Source organism: Cervus elaphus, chromosome 9 (assembly GCF_910594005.1).
Source record: "Cervus elaphus chromosome 9, mCerEla1.1, whole genome shotgun sequence".
Lineage (NCBI taxonomy): Eukaryota > Metazoa > Chordata > Mammalia > Artiodactyla > Cervidae > Cervus > Cervus elaphus.
Window position 1 is genome coordinate 25,487,664 of NC_057823.1, and position 14,017 is coordinate 25,501,680.

Sequence of the window (14,017 nt, forward strand, 5' to 3'; positions counted from 1 at the left end):
TTCAACATCACTAATCAAAAAAGAAGTGAAAAAAATTATATATTAAATACCTCACATCCATTGAAATAGCTATGCCCACCCCCCAAAAAAAGAAAAAACTAGAAAACTACAAGTGCTGAAAAGGATGCGGAGAAACTGGAACCCTTCGTACTCAGTGAAAATGTAAAATGGTTACATCTCTGATAGAAAAGAATATGGAGGTTCCTGAAAAAGTAAGTAACAATACCACCATGTCGTCCAGAAATCCCACTTCTGGCTGTGTATTCAAAAGACTTGAGAGCAGCCTCAAAGGCGGTTTTGTATACTCATGCATTGTTCACAATTGCCAAAAAGTGGAAGCAGCCCAAATGTCCACTGATGGATAAGCAGATGAATAAAATGTAGTATATATATATGTAAGTGGAATATTCAACTTTTAAAAGGAAGGAAATTCTGAAATATGCTGCAACACGGATGAGTTGTAAGTAAAGTAAAATGTTAAATAAGCCAGGAACAAAAAGATACTGTGTGAGCTATCTAGATTATTTAAATACACAGACACAGAAACTAGGATAGTGATTGCCAAAGGCTTGGGGAGAGTGAGATGGGGGGCTACCCAGTGTTTTGCAAGATGAAAATGTTCTGGAAGTTGGTTGCACAATAATAATGTGTGTAACTATTGAAATATGCACTGAAAAATGGTTACAATGGTAAATTTATGTGTATTTTACCACAGTTTTTTTTAAATGCCCCCTAAAAATCTAACCCAAGAAAGATTAACAAATGAAATATTTGTGGTGGCTGCAGCTAGAGAAGGAGAGGAAAACTCATCACGGTAGCAGAGGATTTCAGCTCCTGTGAAACCAGAAGTATGTTAAGGGCAGTTTGTATGCACCTAATAAACCCAAACTCCAAATGCTCTCTCCTCCTGGGTCTCATCCATAAAATGTAGGGCACTAGAGATCAAGTAGCTGGTCAGCCCTGAGATTTGCACCAAGGGCCAAAACTCACAGGGAAACTTGACCTTGGGTTTTAACTTCAGCTTGTCAAGCACTCATTTCACTAAGACCCTAGGGCTTCATCATGCTGAGGAGCCGATGAACTTGAAAGCAGCTATTTTTCTATCAACACCAACGTTAGATACTTAAATCCTATTTGAACTCAGAACTTCCTTTGAGAGGCAGAGTAATAAGCAAGATGAACTAAAGAATGGTTTTCTGCCCCAGGAAGTCACAGAAGGGGTAGGTGTTGCGTCGTCATCTGGAGATTGGCTGGGGACCCAGGTGCTCAGTGTGGTAGAAGTCATCTATCCTCTGATCATCTGTTCCGTCACCTATATGTGACGTTGGAAGAGTAAAACTGTACGAGGATGGATTTGAGAATGAGCCAAGCCCACGCCTGCCAGGTGACCAGTGTTTACTAAATGTCTCCTCAGCTTCTCCCGCCAGTGTCCCATCCTCTTGTAGCCCCATAGCCAGACCACCCTCCCTTCCCTGTGAGGCCAGGAATGTAAAGTGCTTTTGGCAATCTGGAACTAATTGAAGTCTGATAGGTAAAACAAAAATTGAGCCTATATGTTAATTAAAATTGGAAAGAAAATAGAAATCATAGTTTTGTGTTTTTACCACCTTTTTCACCGGAAGCCTATGCTGCTGACTTTCTCTCATACAAGGCCTGGTAAGTCCTTCATTCTGAGAACCACCAAGGGTGGCGCCGAGCTAGACTGACACACCTGCTCTTCTCTGGTTGGCGGTTGTATGTGAGAGCCATAGCAGAGACTGTGAGGCAGGATGGCGTCACCCACTACCAAGCAGAGAAAGGAGGGTGCCAGCATCAGGGAACAAAATGAATGGCCTGCACTGTAAAATCCAGGTCAAGAAGGTCTGTTAAATCCTAGAAGACGTTGTGTTTGCCACTCACTGAATTCCTGAGGCAGCTGGCTGGGCTGCACTGGTGTGTCCCTTCCTTAGTGTCAGCATACGAGGAAAGGCCTCCGTCCACATCAGAGTTTTTTGTACATGGTATTGTTCACATGAGACTCTGTGTCAACATCTGTTTCTGGCCCTGTGTGGTATCATGGACTTTAATGGAAAACATTGAATGGTTTTCCATAGACAAATGTATGGTTTTTCTATAAACATGCACCCTTAGGTCCCTGCTGTGTGCTAGGCATGGTGAGGATGCTCTGAAAAAGCATCAGGCATCATCTTACTAGTAGCATCTAGCAAAGACCTTGGTGTGTAACGGCCTCTACAGCCAGGGACTCCTGCTGCTACAGGAACGCATATCCTGAGGTGCTGGGCAGTTGCTGAATAACTTGAGCTTCTGACATGGCCTCTCATAGGGTCTTTGGTTCCTGTGTCGGTCATGTTCCCATGAACCCTTTTAGCAAGATCTCAATTGTGAAAGCACCATTTCTACTGGCATAACATGTTGAACACAAGATAAACTCTCAGTTTATCCCAAGTTTGCACTTAAGAGGAATAGAGAAAAGGATGTCGGGTGACTGAGTGATTTGCATTTCTCAGCTGTATGTCCAAGTTTGTTGGGAAGCGGTTCTTTGTATATAATAGATATAACCCTTTGTCAGATATAAGCTTGGCAATATTCTCCCATTCTGTAAGTTACCTTTTTATTCCCTTGATTGTATTTTTTTGATGTACAGAAGGTACTTTTGTAGTAGTCTGGTTTTTCTGTTTACTTTTGTTGCCTGTGATTTGATGTCTTATCCAAAAATGTCATTGCAAATTCACTGTCATGAACCTTTTCTTTCATGTTTTCTTCTAAGAGTTTCATTGTTTGTTTTAAGTAAGTTTCATTGTTTTAAGTCTTACATTAATGTGTTTGATCCACTTTTTGTATATCGTGTATGGTAATAGTCTACCCTTGTGTTCTCTTCAAAATTGGTATGTTGAAACCCTAATGCCCTATGTGATGGTATTAGTAGGTCAGCCTTTGAGAATTGTTTACATCATGGGGACTTTGCCCTGAATGGAATTGCTGCTCTCAGAGGCTCCAGAGATCCCTTGCCTCTTCCACCATGTGAAGACACAGCAAGAGGGCACCTGCTATGAGCCAGGAAGAACGGCCTCACCAGAAGGAACCACACTGGCACCTTGATCTTTGACTTCCCAGTGTCCAGAACGGTAAGAAATAAATCTCTGTTGTTTATATACAGTATCTAGTCTGTGGTATTTTGTTGTAGTAGTCTGAACATTGACATGGTTCACCTTTATCCTGTGTGTGCATATCCAATCTCCCCTGAACCGTTTGTGGAAAAGACTGGCCTAAGCATCCTTGTTGAAAATCACTGAACCAGACACAGGAAAGTTTATTTCTGGGCTTCCTATTCTAGTGGTCTATGTATCTCTTTATGATAGTACTACATTGTGGTAATTACTGTAGATTTATAGGAAGTTTTGAAGTATAATACCTCCAACTTTGTTCTTTTTGAAGATTATTTTGGCGCTCTCAAAGGTCCCTTGAGATTCCATGTGAACATTAGGATGGATTTTTATAGCATACATTAAATCTGTAGGTCATCTGGTGTTAGTGGCATCTTAATAGTATTAATTTATTCATGTATTTACTGTCTCTCACTAATGGTTTGTAGTTTTCAGCATGCAAGTCTTTTGCCTCCTTCAATTCAGTAGCTCAGTCGTGTCCAACTCTTTGCGACCCCGAGGACTGCACATACCAGGCCTGTCTATCACCAACTCCTGGAGTTTACCCAAACTCAAGTCCATTGAGTCAGTGATACCATCCAAATCATCTCATCCTCTGTTGTCCCCTTCTCCTCCCACCTTCAATCTTTCCCAGCATCAGGGTCTTTTCCAGTGAGTCAGCTCTTCACATCAGGTGGCCAAAGTATTGGAGTTTCTGCTTCAACATCAGTCCTTCCAATGAACACCCAGGACTGATCTCCTTTAGGATGGACTGGTTGGATCTCCTTGCAGTCCCAGGGACCCTCAAGAGTCTTCTCCAACACCACACTTCAAAAGCATCAGTTCTTTGGTGCTCAGCTTTCTTTATAGTCCAACTCTCACATCCATACATGACTACTGGAAAAACCATAGCCTTGACTAGACGGACCTTTGTTGGCAAAGTAATGTCTTTGCTTTTTAATATGCTGTCTAGGTTGGTCATAACTTTCCTTCCAAGGAGTAAGCGTCTTTTAGTTTCATGGCTGCATTCACCATCTGCAGTGATTTTGGAGCCTAGAAAAATAAGTTCTACCACTGTTTCCCCCATCTATTTGCCATGAAGTGATGGAACCAGATGCCATGATCTTCGTTTTCTGAATGTTGAGCTTTAAGCCAACTTTTTCACCCTCCTCTTTCACTTTCATCAAGAGGCTCTTTAGTTCTTTGTTTTCTGCCATCAGGGTGGTGTCATCTGCATATCTAAGGTTATTGATATTTCTCCTGGCAATCTTGATCCCAGCTTGTGCTTCATCCAGCCCAGCATTTTGCATGATGGACTCTACATAGAAGTTAAATAAGCAGGGTGACAATATACAGCCTTGACATACTCCTTTTCCTATTTGGAACCAGTCTGTTGTTCCATGTCCAGTTCTAACTACTGCTTCCTGACCTGCATACAGAATTCTCAGGAGGCAGGTCAGGTGGTCTGGTATTCCCACATCTCTTTCAGAATTTTCCACAGTTCATTGTGATCCACACAGTCAAAGGCTTTGGCATAGTCAATAAAGCAGAAATAAGACATTTTTCTGGAACTGTTGGCTTTTTCTGTGATTCAGCAGATGTTGGCAATTTGATCTCTGGTTCCTCTGCCTTTTCTAAATCCAACTTGAACATCTGGAAGTTCACAGTTCATGTACTGTTGAAGCCTGGCTTGGAGAATTTTGAGCATTACATTAGTAGCATGTGTGAGATGAGTGCATCTGTGCAGCAGTTAGAGCATTCTCTGACATTGCCTTTCTTTGGGATTGGAATGAAAACTGACCTTTTCCAGTCCCATGGCCCCTGCTGGCATATTGAGTTCAGTACTTTCACAGCATCATCTTTCAGGATTTGAAATAGCTCAACTGGAATTCCATCCCCTCCACTAGCTTTGCCTCCTTGGTTAAATTTATTCCTTAGTGTACAAAAACATAACTAATTTTTGTGTGTTCTGTATCTTGTCAGTTGTGTGTGAAGTGAGATCTGATAACTTTGCCTTTTCTTTGTCTGTTCCGGCTAGGACTTCTGGTGTTTTGTTCAAAGTAGTGAAAGCAGACATCTACATTCTTGGTTCCTGACCTCGTCAGTCTTTCATCATTGGAAATGAATGACATCATGCTTGTGGCCTTTTCATGTATGATCTTCATTTTGTTTCCTTCTAGTCCTGGTGTGTTGAGTGTTTTTATTGTGAAAGGGTCTTAAGGTTTGTCACAGAGATGACCAAATGGGGTTTCCCCCCATTGCTCTGCAAACATGTATTACAGAGACTGACTTTTCTTCTGTTGAGCTATTTGCGCTTTCCTGGAATAAATCTCACTTGGTCATCATGTATCATTCTTTTAATGTGCTGGTGAATCCTGTTTGCTATTATTTTGTTGAGGATTTTTGCACTTATTTCTTTTCTTGCTGCTTTTACAATTCTGTCTTTGACTTTTGATTAAATCTTGGTGTGGGCCTCTTTGGATGTATCCTACTTTGAGTTTTTTAACCTCTTGTTTTTGTATTCGTTTTTGCTATGATCTGAATGTTAGTGTGCCCTGGAGCTCACCTTGCAGTTCTTGAGGTATGGCCTTTGGGAGTGCTTCAGTCATAAGGGTGTAACTCCCAAGAATGGGATTAGTGCCTGACACAGGAGACTCCAGAGGCCCCCAAGCCCTTCCCACCACATGAAGATATGAAACGTCTGTGCCTGGCAGAGGCCCTCACTGCCCTGGCACCCTGATCTTCCAACTCGGAAGCCTCCAGAACTGTAAGAACTAACTTTGTTTCTAAGCCACCCAAATCTAGGGTATTTTATTATAAGATCCCTGACAAGATTTTTTCCCACTATTTCTGAAAAGTAAAACATTGTTTTTAATGTTTCCTGACAGTGCCTTAACACACTGCATCCAACAGAGTGGTCCTTGCACTTCGTCAGAGGTGGGTGGGCCCAGGTAAAGGTAAGACGTTGGAAAGCCACACAGATTTTTAAAAGCTGGATGTGTGTAGATGGCATCTAGTCTCAACTTCATGAAAAAGGTCACCAGGTCAAGCTCTGAAGATCTTTCTAAAAAAGCATCTTACTTTCTGCTCCTGTAAAGGAGTAAAAACCATTGCCTAGGTGTTCGGTGTATCATTGGTCTAAAGGTGGTGAACACAGGTCTAGTGAGCTGTGAAAGCTCTAGTGGACTCTGGAGAAAATTTGGGGTTAGAATTGATACAGTTTTTCTTCTCTTGCTCTTACCTTTCAGTGAGCCTAAAACCATCCTTTAATACCAGGATCAGAAAATCCAAGTCTTTGATCTGCGACTTTTTTTCTTTTGTACAAAGATCAGCTAAAAACCTATTAAGATGAGGAGAGTGAGAAGAGAAGGGTAGGGGCAAAAGCAACCCACAGGCTACTTGTACCTGGTAAAAGCATCAACAACAAAACCCTCATCTCAGAAACATCCTCAAAGCTTAGGTGCTGAAATATTAATAGTCAAAGGTAAAATTTAAATTGCTTTTTCACCAGTCTGCTAAAACCATCTTTTTAAGCAGAAGGCATGTAAGAATTTTGCATTTTCAAAATTTTAGCGAATTCCATTCTGACACTTTTTATAGATTTGTCCTACTTTTTGTGCACATGTTATGCATATGCTTTGAAAACATGCACTCCAAATACACCGCCTCATTAATATACCAACGAGAAAATCCTTCAGATCTTTCATTGTAACCCAGTTTCCCTTTAGAGTTCCTGGCCATGAGATGAGGAAAAATTATTGAAACTTTTTGAGAAACGATTTTCTGATACTTGACTTCCACCCTCACGACAAAGGGTTACCCCTTCCTCAATTTCTGACATCAAAAAGTACCTCCAGACATTTTCAAAATGTTCCCTGGGGAACAAGACTGCCCTCACTTTCTGTGACAATGGAAATATTCTGTAACTCTAATATGATAGTGTGACTGGGAAATAGAACTCTTACCTTTACTATTAAATCCTACATATATACTGTGAGGACAAAAATGCTTCAGCATGAAAAACTGAGTTGGATACCTTTGTTTAGTAGTCATAACTCAAAATTCACTTACAGCACCTTTTTAGCATTTCTTGCGTTTATTAAATATCTCCTAGAAAGAAAATAACCAAGTCAGGATTGAAAAACATTTATTGAATCAAAATCAAATACTTTTTTATTATCTACAAGCCAACACTGAACTTACTTTATTCAAGAATGAACACAATGTACAAAAAAAGTATGCTTATATTATAAAAATATGTCAATTTTATCTCCTGGGTGCTGAGCAGAAGTCATTTTAAACAAAATCAAGGCAAACTTGCTTTCTATAATAGAACTGCTATAATTTAATAACAAAAGTGAAAGCTAATATATACTCACAAAGTATCTTTAAAGGCCCACTGATAATGCTGCATCAGAAATGCTGAACCCAATCAGCATAGTTCACATTTCCACTCTATGCTCATTGGCACCACTTCACGCCTACATCACAGGAAAGCACCTCTTTTAAGAATGCATGTCATTAGTTAACAGTTGTTAGCACATGTTTCAGCAAAATATTAACAGTCAATTCTATTTAGTTAGCTTCAATTTTCAAATGAGACACATTGTTATCGGGAGCAAATGACATCCCAAGGTTTAAAAACCCACTTATCAACGGGGGAAAGTGGACTCCCTAAAAAACCTGTGTCCAAGGTTAGTATCTTAAAATTCTTGGTAATTTTCTTATTTCTTGAGTCATTATTGGCACCTTCCTTGGCATGTGTTCCTGCACACAGTGTGGCTACTTGTGCCTGTCAGAGGCAGCTGCACAACAATTAGAGGCTGAAGAGAGCAGCCTTTGGCTTACCATGGAGACACGCTCCAGTGCTCACTGGAGAATTTGGTCCTTGGAGAATCAGGAAAGCGAGCGATTGAGAAAAGGAATAAAGTCAAATCATGATGTAGGGAAAAGGGACCAGGGCTCCCTGTACTGTTCTAGGAGTTACACAATTATAAACTCTGTACTAAAGTCACAATAGAAGCAGACTAGCATTATCACTGACACCACCAAACAAGCCATCTTCTTTAAAGAGCGTGCACACTGCAGCGTCCCCGTCAGGACCCTGCCTGCCGAGCAGAACGACAGTGGTCAAGCAAAATCCAGAACGGAGTATCAACACAATGACATCAAATGAATTCAAGTTTAGAAGTTATTAAATTGCAAAATGCCTACTCTGATTGCTAAGCATAAATGTTTTTTGTTGACAGATTCTCTGAGATTGACACCTATGAAGATCAAAACTGCAGAACTAAAGGACTGAATAATCTAGTGCCTGTGGTATAGGGTAACTTAAAAGAACTGGGGGAAGAAATCCTGCCATGTTTTGCCTCTATAAACCCAGTATTTATTCACTTACCTATTTAATAAGAACTTGTGATTAAGGTGAAGAGAACAGATCTAGATCTCTCTCTCTATGCAGTTACCTAATTCCTTACTGTTTTCTTCCAGTCTAAACTAGACATAGGATTTTAAATTTCTAATGGAAACCAAACCACTACCAGGCTTAGCACTACACCCTTATGTGGAAGGAGGAGCATTTATAGAAACACAATTTGTGAAGAACGCTTTGAAGCCCAAGGATTCTTGGCAATACCTTAAATCACCATGCAGGTGGTTATCACAGGCAACAACACAGCCAAATCAACCACTGCTCCTGGCAACTTCCACTGTCCCGAAATATGAACATGGAGAGGCCAGTGACTCCAGAGTCCGTGCTTAGAAGTAGAGGCTAAGCAGCTCAACAGACTGCTACTGGAAGCCAACTGGATACCACAGTATTAAACATAAACAACTAAAAACGGAGACTGAGCACACACAGAAATGAAGAGCTACTAAGAACATGATACTCAGAGTCAGGCTGGATGAGGGGATTACCACACACTCGATAGATAACCACACTTGTTTACAATCCCAGGTCCTTGCTCGCAAATAAATAGATCGAACATTTACAACAGAATGAATGCCTTATGAATGCAAGCTTTTCTTTTACTATAATTCTAACTAAATAAAAGTTATACTTCTAAAATAAGCTACAAGTTGCCTTTTTCTGTGAAACTGATGTGACTTGGTGCCACAGCTCACCTTTCTCTAATAGCAGCAGTATCATCCCCCCATGGCAGCCAGGAACTGTCCACCTCTGGCATCCTGTGGGGTCCCACACAAGCAACTTCATAAAGCATGCAGACACTACTCTGCTGCAGTTTCATATGAATAGAAATGATCATTGTGCTTACGGGTCGCTTACCTTCCAAAATATACATAAATGATGACAAATTAACAAATAAAAGCAGGTCTTCACGCTTACCAATAAAATCATAAGGCAGAGGGGTTGAAGGTGGAAAGAAAAATGTGGGGGAAGAATGCAAAACAGTGCTAGCATTCACAAAAAAAGATCATGCTAAAATCAGATCCATATTCATAAAAATCAAGAATTAAGCCACAATCCAAAGAACTCTGTCCATGAGTCCAAAGGCATGCATGCCAGCTGAAGGAAATGCAGGATTCTTCTGACAAGTTTCTTCAGAGCAGAACAGGAACGTGTCACTGGAGCAATCACAACAGGGTGAACAAGACGCCATCACACTTCTTTTTTTTGTAATTGAAAAGGAAAGAAAAGCAACCATGACCAAAAAAAAATTAACAGTGGGAACAAAACACAGAAATTCACAATGACCTATAAAACCAAAAGAAAAAACCAAATTATTTTTATACTTTAGGAGTTTCATGCTTCCGTTTAGAAGTTGTCTTTTAAATTTGAAAAGTTTATTATGAAAGATTTACCCATAATGGTGTTAAATATAAAATTACTTCACCACACATGGGATTTCACACAATATCAGTACTCAGTAACTTCATTCATGTTTAAAGGACACATAAGAGATACCTTGTCACTAGAACCTCAGTCAGAGGCTCCCCCAGAACAAGATGTCTGAAAGCATTTAAAGTTTCTCATAAGGAAAACAACAATCTGAAACTAACACCCAAATGCTGTAACTGACTATGAACAAACTATTTTTGCCTTTTCTAGTAAGTTCACATTTTTTTTTAAATAAGACTTTTATTTTTTGAACAGGAGTCTGAACTGAGCCTCTCCTTGTCAGTGGCCATGGGGCTCTGAGGTGCTCACCGAGAAGTCCGGGGCTATCCTGCCTTTGTGTCCACCAGCTGCATCTGCACGTTGGCGGCCATGCCACCCCCGTAGCCTCCCTTGGACTGCATCTGGTTCTGAATGGAGCTGACCTGAGACGAGAAAGGAAAAGAATAGGTCAGGAACTAGGGCCACTGCAACCAGTCAATTCTTTTAACAGTCTGGCTGGGCTGTTTTTCCCAGAAGGGTACTTTTTGTAGAAAAATATATATATATATCTATATATATCTTTTTATAGACTTAGAAATTGTTTTTCATTATATGGTGAGTGCTAAGCTGGTGGCTGAACCATTCTTTTTCTTTTTTTCTTTTGCCAAAACACCCCTTACTCCACTTACCTATTACAAAAAAAAGTTTTGTAGTTCACAAGGTACATTTCAAAACCAGTCAAAAGGATAAAGATGAATTCAACTTTGTTCCTCAACCACCTTAATTTACAACCATCTCACATATGCAATCACCTCAATTTCTTGGATTAGAATCCGAAAAATAAAGTAGGAAACTGAACCAAAGATAAAGTCCATGTGGTAAAATTTACATAGTATAGTATTGTATGCATGCTAAAAATGACTTTGGTCGTGTCCTACTCTCTGCAGTGCTACGGACTGTAGCCCGCCAGGCTCCTCTGTCCATGGGATTCTTCAGGCAAGAATACTGGAGTGGGTTGCCATGCTCTCCTCCAGGGGGATCTTCCCAATCTTCCCAACCCAAGGATCGAACCTACATGTCTTACGAATCTCCTGCATTGGCATGTGGGTTCTTTACTACTGGTGCTACCTGTGAAGCTCTAATTATAGTCTTAGTAAAATTAATAAAATGAAGAAGTGTAAGAATTCAAATGAGGATTCAAAGACTTGAAATAGTCAAAGGAAGCTTAGCCAGAGGCCACACCCCAAGGGCCAAGTCTGCATATTAAGAAACTGAATAGTATACCCTTTTCTCCTATGAGCCCAGGGGAATCATTCTCTTCAGCTTTTATCATATGATTAGAGCCCCTGAACTTTATTTGACTCATCCTCTGCTGGGCCTATGATGTCTCCTTAACACACTGGGGGATTTGTGCAGAAACCTGTGGCCAGCAATTGGTTACGTAAGAGAAGACTGAAACATCTCTAGTCAGTAATGAGTTAACACCCTCAGAACAGGCTGCTCCCAGGTTTACAGAATCACTTCCAAATACAACATCATGTAACCCTCACAACAGTGCCAGGAGGAAGCAGCTAAGAGTGCACCTGTGGAAGCCTAGGCATTCTCCCCTCAACCCTGATAAAGGCAGAACCCCAGGCCTGCACACTCCTTTTACCTGTGACCGTGCTGTGTGGCCCCAGGTGTGCCATATACCCTCCAAGACTTCACACCCTTCGACACAGCCCTGCCCGGCAGAGGGACAGGACCCTGCTCCACCCACCAGGGGGCTTCCACAAGCCTCAGGACCACTCGGGGAAGGCACTACAAGAAGAGGAACCATGATCCTGCAGCCAGCATAAAGGAGTTCATAAACAGACAAAATGAGATGGCAGAGAAATGTGCAGAGAAATGTTTCGGATGAAGGAACAAGATAAAAACAAGAAACAACTAAATGAAGAGACAGCTACGAAAAAAATAAGAATTTAGAGTAATGATGGTTAAAATGGTCCAAGATCTTCGAAGAAGAATGAGGCACAGATTGAGAACTTACAAGAGATATTTAACAGAGAGTTACAAGATGTAAAAAACAAAGAGATACCAACAATACAATACCTGGAATGAAAAATACTAGAAGGAATCAACGGCAGAATAAATGAGGCATAAAAAATAAACAGCTGGAAACAGAATGGTAGGAATCACTGTTAAGGAACAGACCAAAGAGAAAACAATGGAAGGAAACAAGGACAGTCTCAGATACCTCTGGGACATTAGACACACCAACATGTACATCATAGAGGTGCTAGAAGGAGAAGACAGAAACGGCCTGAGAAAATATCCGAAGAGGTTATAGCTGAAAACTTCCCTGACGTGAGGAAGGAAACACTCAATCTAGGATGTGCAGAGTGGCTCACAGAAGATGAACTCAAGGAGGGACACACTGAGACACACTGATCAAACTGACAAAAGATAAAGAAAAAATATCAACAGCAATAAGGAAGGGCAACACGTAATATACAAGGAAATCCCCATTAATTTATCAGCTGATTCTTCCATATAAACTCTGCAGACCAGAAGGGAGTAGCATTATATATTCAAAGTAATGAAAGACAGAGATGGAAAATCTCTATACAGTCAGCAAAAGCAAGACCAGGAGCTGATTGTGGCTCAGATCATGAACTCCTGATTGCAAAATTCATGCTTAAATTGAAGGAAGTAGGGAAAACCTAGGTCATTCAGGTATGACCTAAATCAAATCAGATTATACAATAGAAGTGACAAATAGATCTGAGAGAGTGCCTGAAGAACTGTGGATGGAGGTTTGTAACACCATACACAGGACGCAGCCATGATCAAAACTATCCCCATGAAAAAGAAATGCAACAAGGCAAAATGGTTGTCTAGGAGACCTTAGGCCCAATCATGAGTATGAAAATGAAATGGTGATTAGAAAATGTCCAACAAACAGAAGTCCAGGACCTGATGGCTTCACAGACTAACTACATCACATGTTGAGAAAAGAGTTAACACCTATCCTTCTGAAACTCCTTCCAAAAGACTGAAGAGGAAATATTCCCAAGGTCATTTTATGAGGTCAACTTCACCCTAATACCAAAACCAGACAAAGATACCACCAAAAAAAAAAAAAAAAGGAAAGAAAATTACAGGCCAATATCACTGATGAACAAAGATGCAAAAATACTCCCCAACTGTACATTAAAAGGATCATACACTATGATCAAGTGACATTTATCCCAGGGTTGTAAGAAATTTTAAGTATCTGTAAATCTATGTCACAATCCATTGTCACATTTATTCAACATAGTTTCAGAAGTCCTAGCCATGACAATCAGATAAGAAAAAGAAATAAAAGGAATCCAAACTGGAAAACAAGTAAGACTGTCACTGTTTGCAGAGGATATGATACATGATACATAGAAAATCCTAAAGATGCCACCAGAAAACTACTAGAGCTAATCAATGAATTCACTAAAGTTGCAGTGTACAAAATCAGCACACAGAAATCTTTTTCATTCCCATACACTAACAACGAAGACCAAAAAGAGAAATTAAGGAAAGAATCTCATTTACCATCACATCAAAAACAATAAAAAACCCAGGAATAAGTCCACCTAAGGAGAAAAAAGACCTCAACTCTGAAAACTATAAGATGCTGATGAAAGAAATCAGAGATGACAGAGATAGCAGGATATACACCATGTCCTTGGATTGGAAGAATCAGTACTGTCAAAATGAGAATACTACCCAAGGCAATCTACATATTTGATTTGATTCCTATTAAATTAGCAATGTCATTTTTCACAGAACTAGAAGAAAAAGTTATTAAATTTATATGGATACAGGAAAGACCCCAAATAGCCAAAGCCATCCTGAGAAAGAAAATCAAAGCTGGAAGAAACAGGTTCCCTGACTTCAGACTATACTATAAAGCAACAGTTATCAAAGTAGTATGGTACCGGCACAGAAACGCAGATCAATGGAACAGGATAGAAAGCTGGAAATGAATTCACCCATCTACGGCCACCTAATCCATCACAAA

At 40.2% G+C, this 14,017-nt stretch overlaps 1 protein-coding gene and 1 long non-coding RNA gene across 8 annotated transcripts in view; one reads left to right on the plus strand and one right to left on the minus strand.

Annotated features, from left to right (window-relative positions):
* LOC122699792 lies at positions 1-7,694 on the plus strand. 2 transcript variants are annotated; one of them, XR_006342674.1, is made up of 3 exons: positions 1-3,125; positions 5,182-5,910; positions 6,032-7,694. It is a non-coding gene; the product is annotated as an uncharacterized LOC122699792 (long non-coding RNA). The 2 variants fall into 2 exon arrangements; XR_006342673.1 differs by having other exon boundaries at positions 5,693-5,910.
* CDC42SE2 (CDC42 small effector 2) overlaps positions 7,274-14,017 on the minus strand; it is a 108,235-nt gene continuing 101,491 nt past the window's right edge. For 5 of the 6 annotated variants that reach the window (XM_043912182.1, XM_043912179.1, XM_043912184.1 and 2 more), the window contains 2 exons: positions 10,312-10,424; positions 7,274-9,770 (listed from right to left, as the gene is read on the minus strand). In XM_043912182.1, coding sequence (XP_043768117.1) covers positions 10,326-10,424 — 99 coding nt within the window. In that variant the 3' untranslated portion in view covers positions 7,274-9,770; positions 10,312-10,325. Of the gene's footprint in view, positions 9,859-10,311; positions 10,425-14,017 lie in introns of all 6 variants that reach the window. The other variant, XM_043912180.1, reaches the window with a different exon arrangement.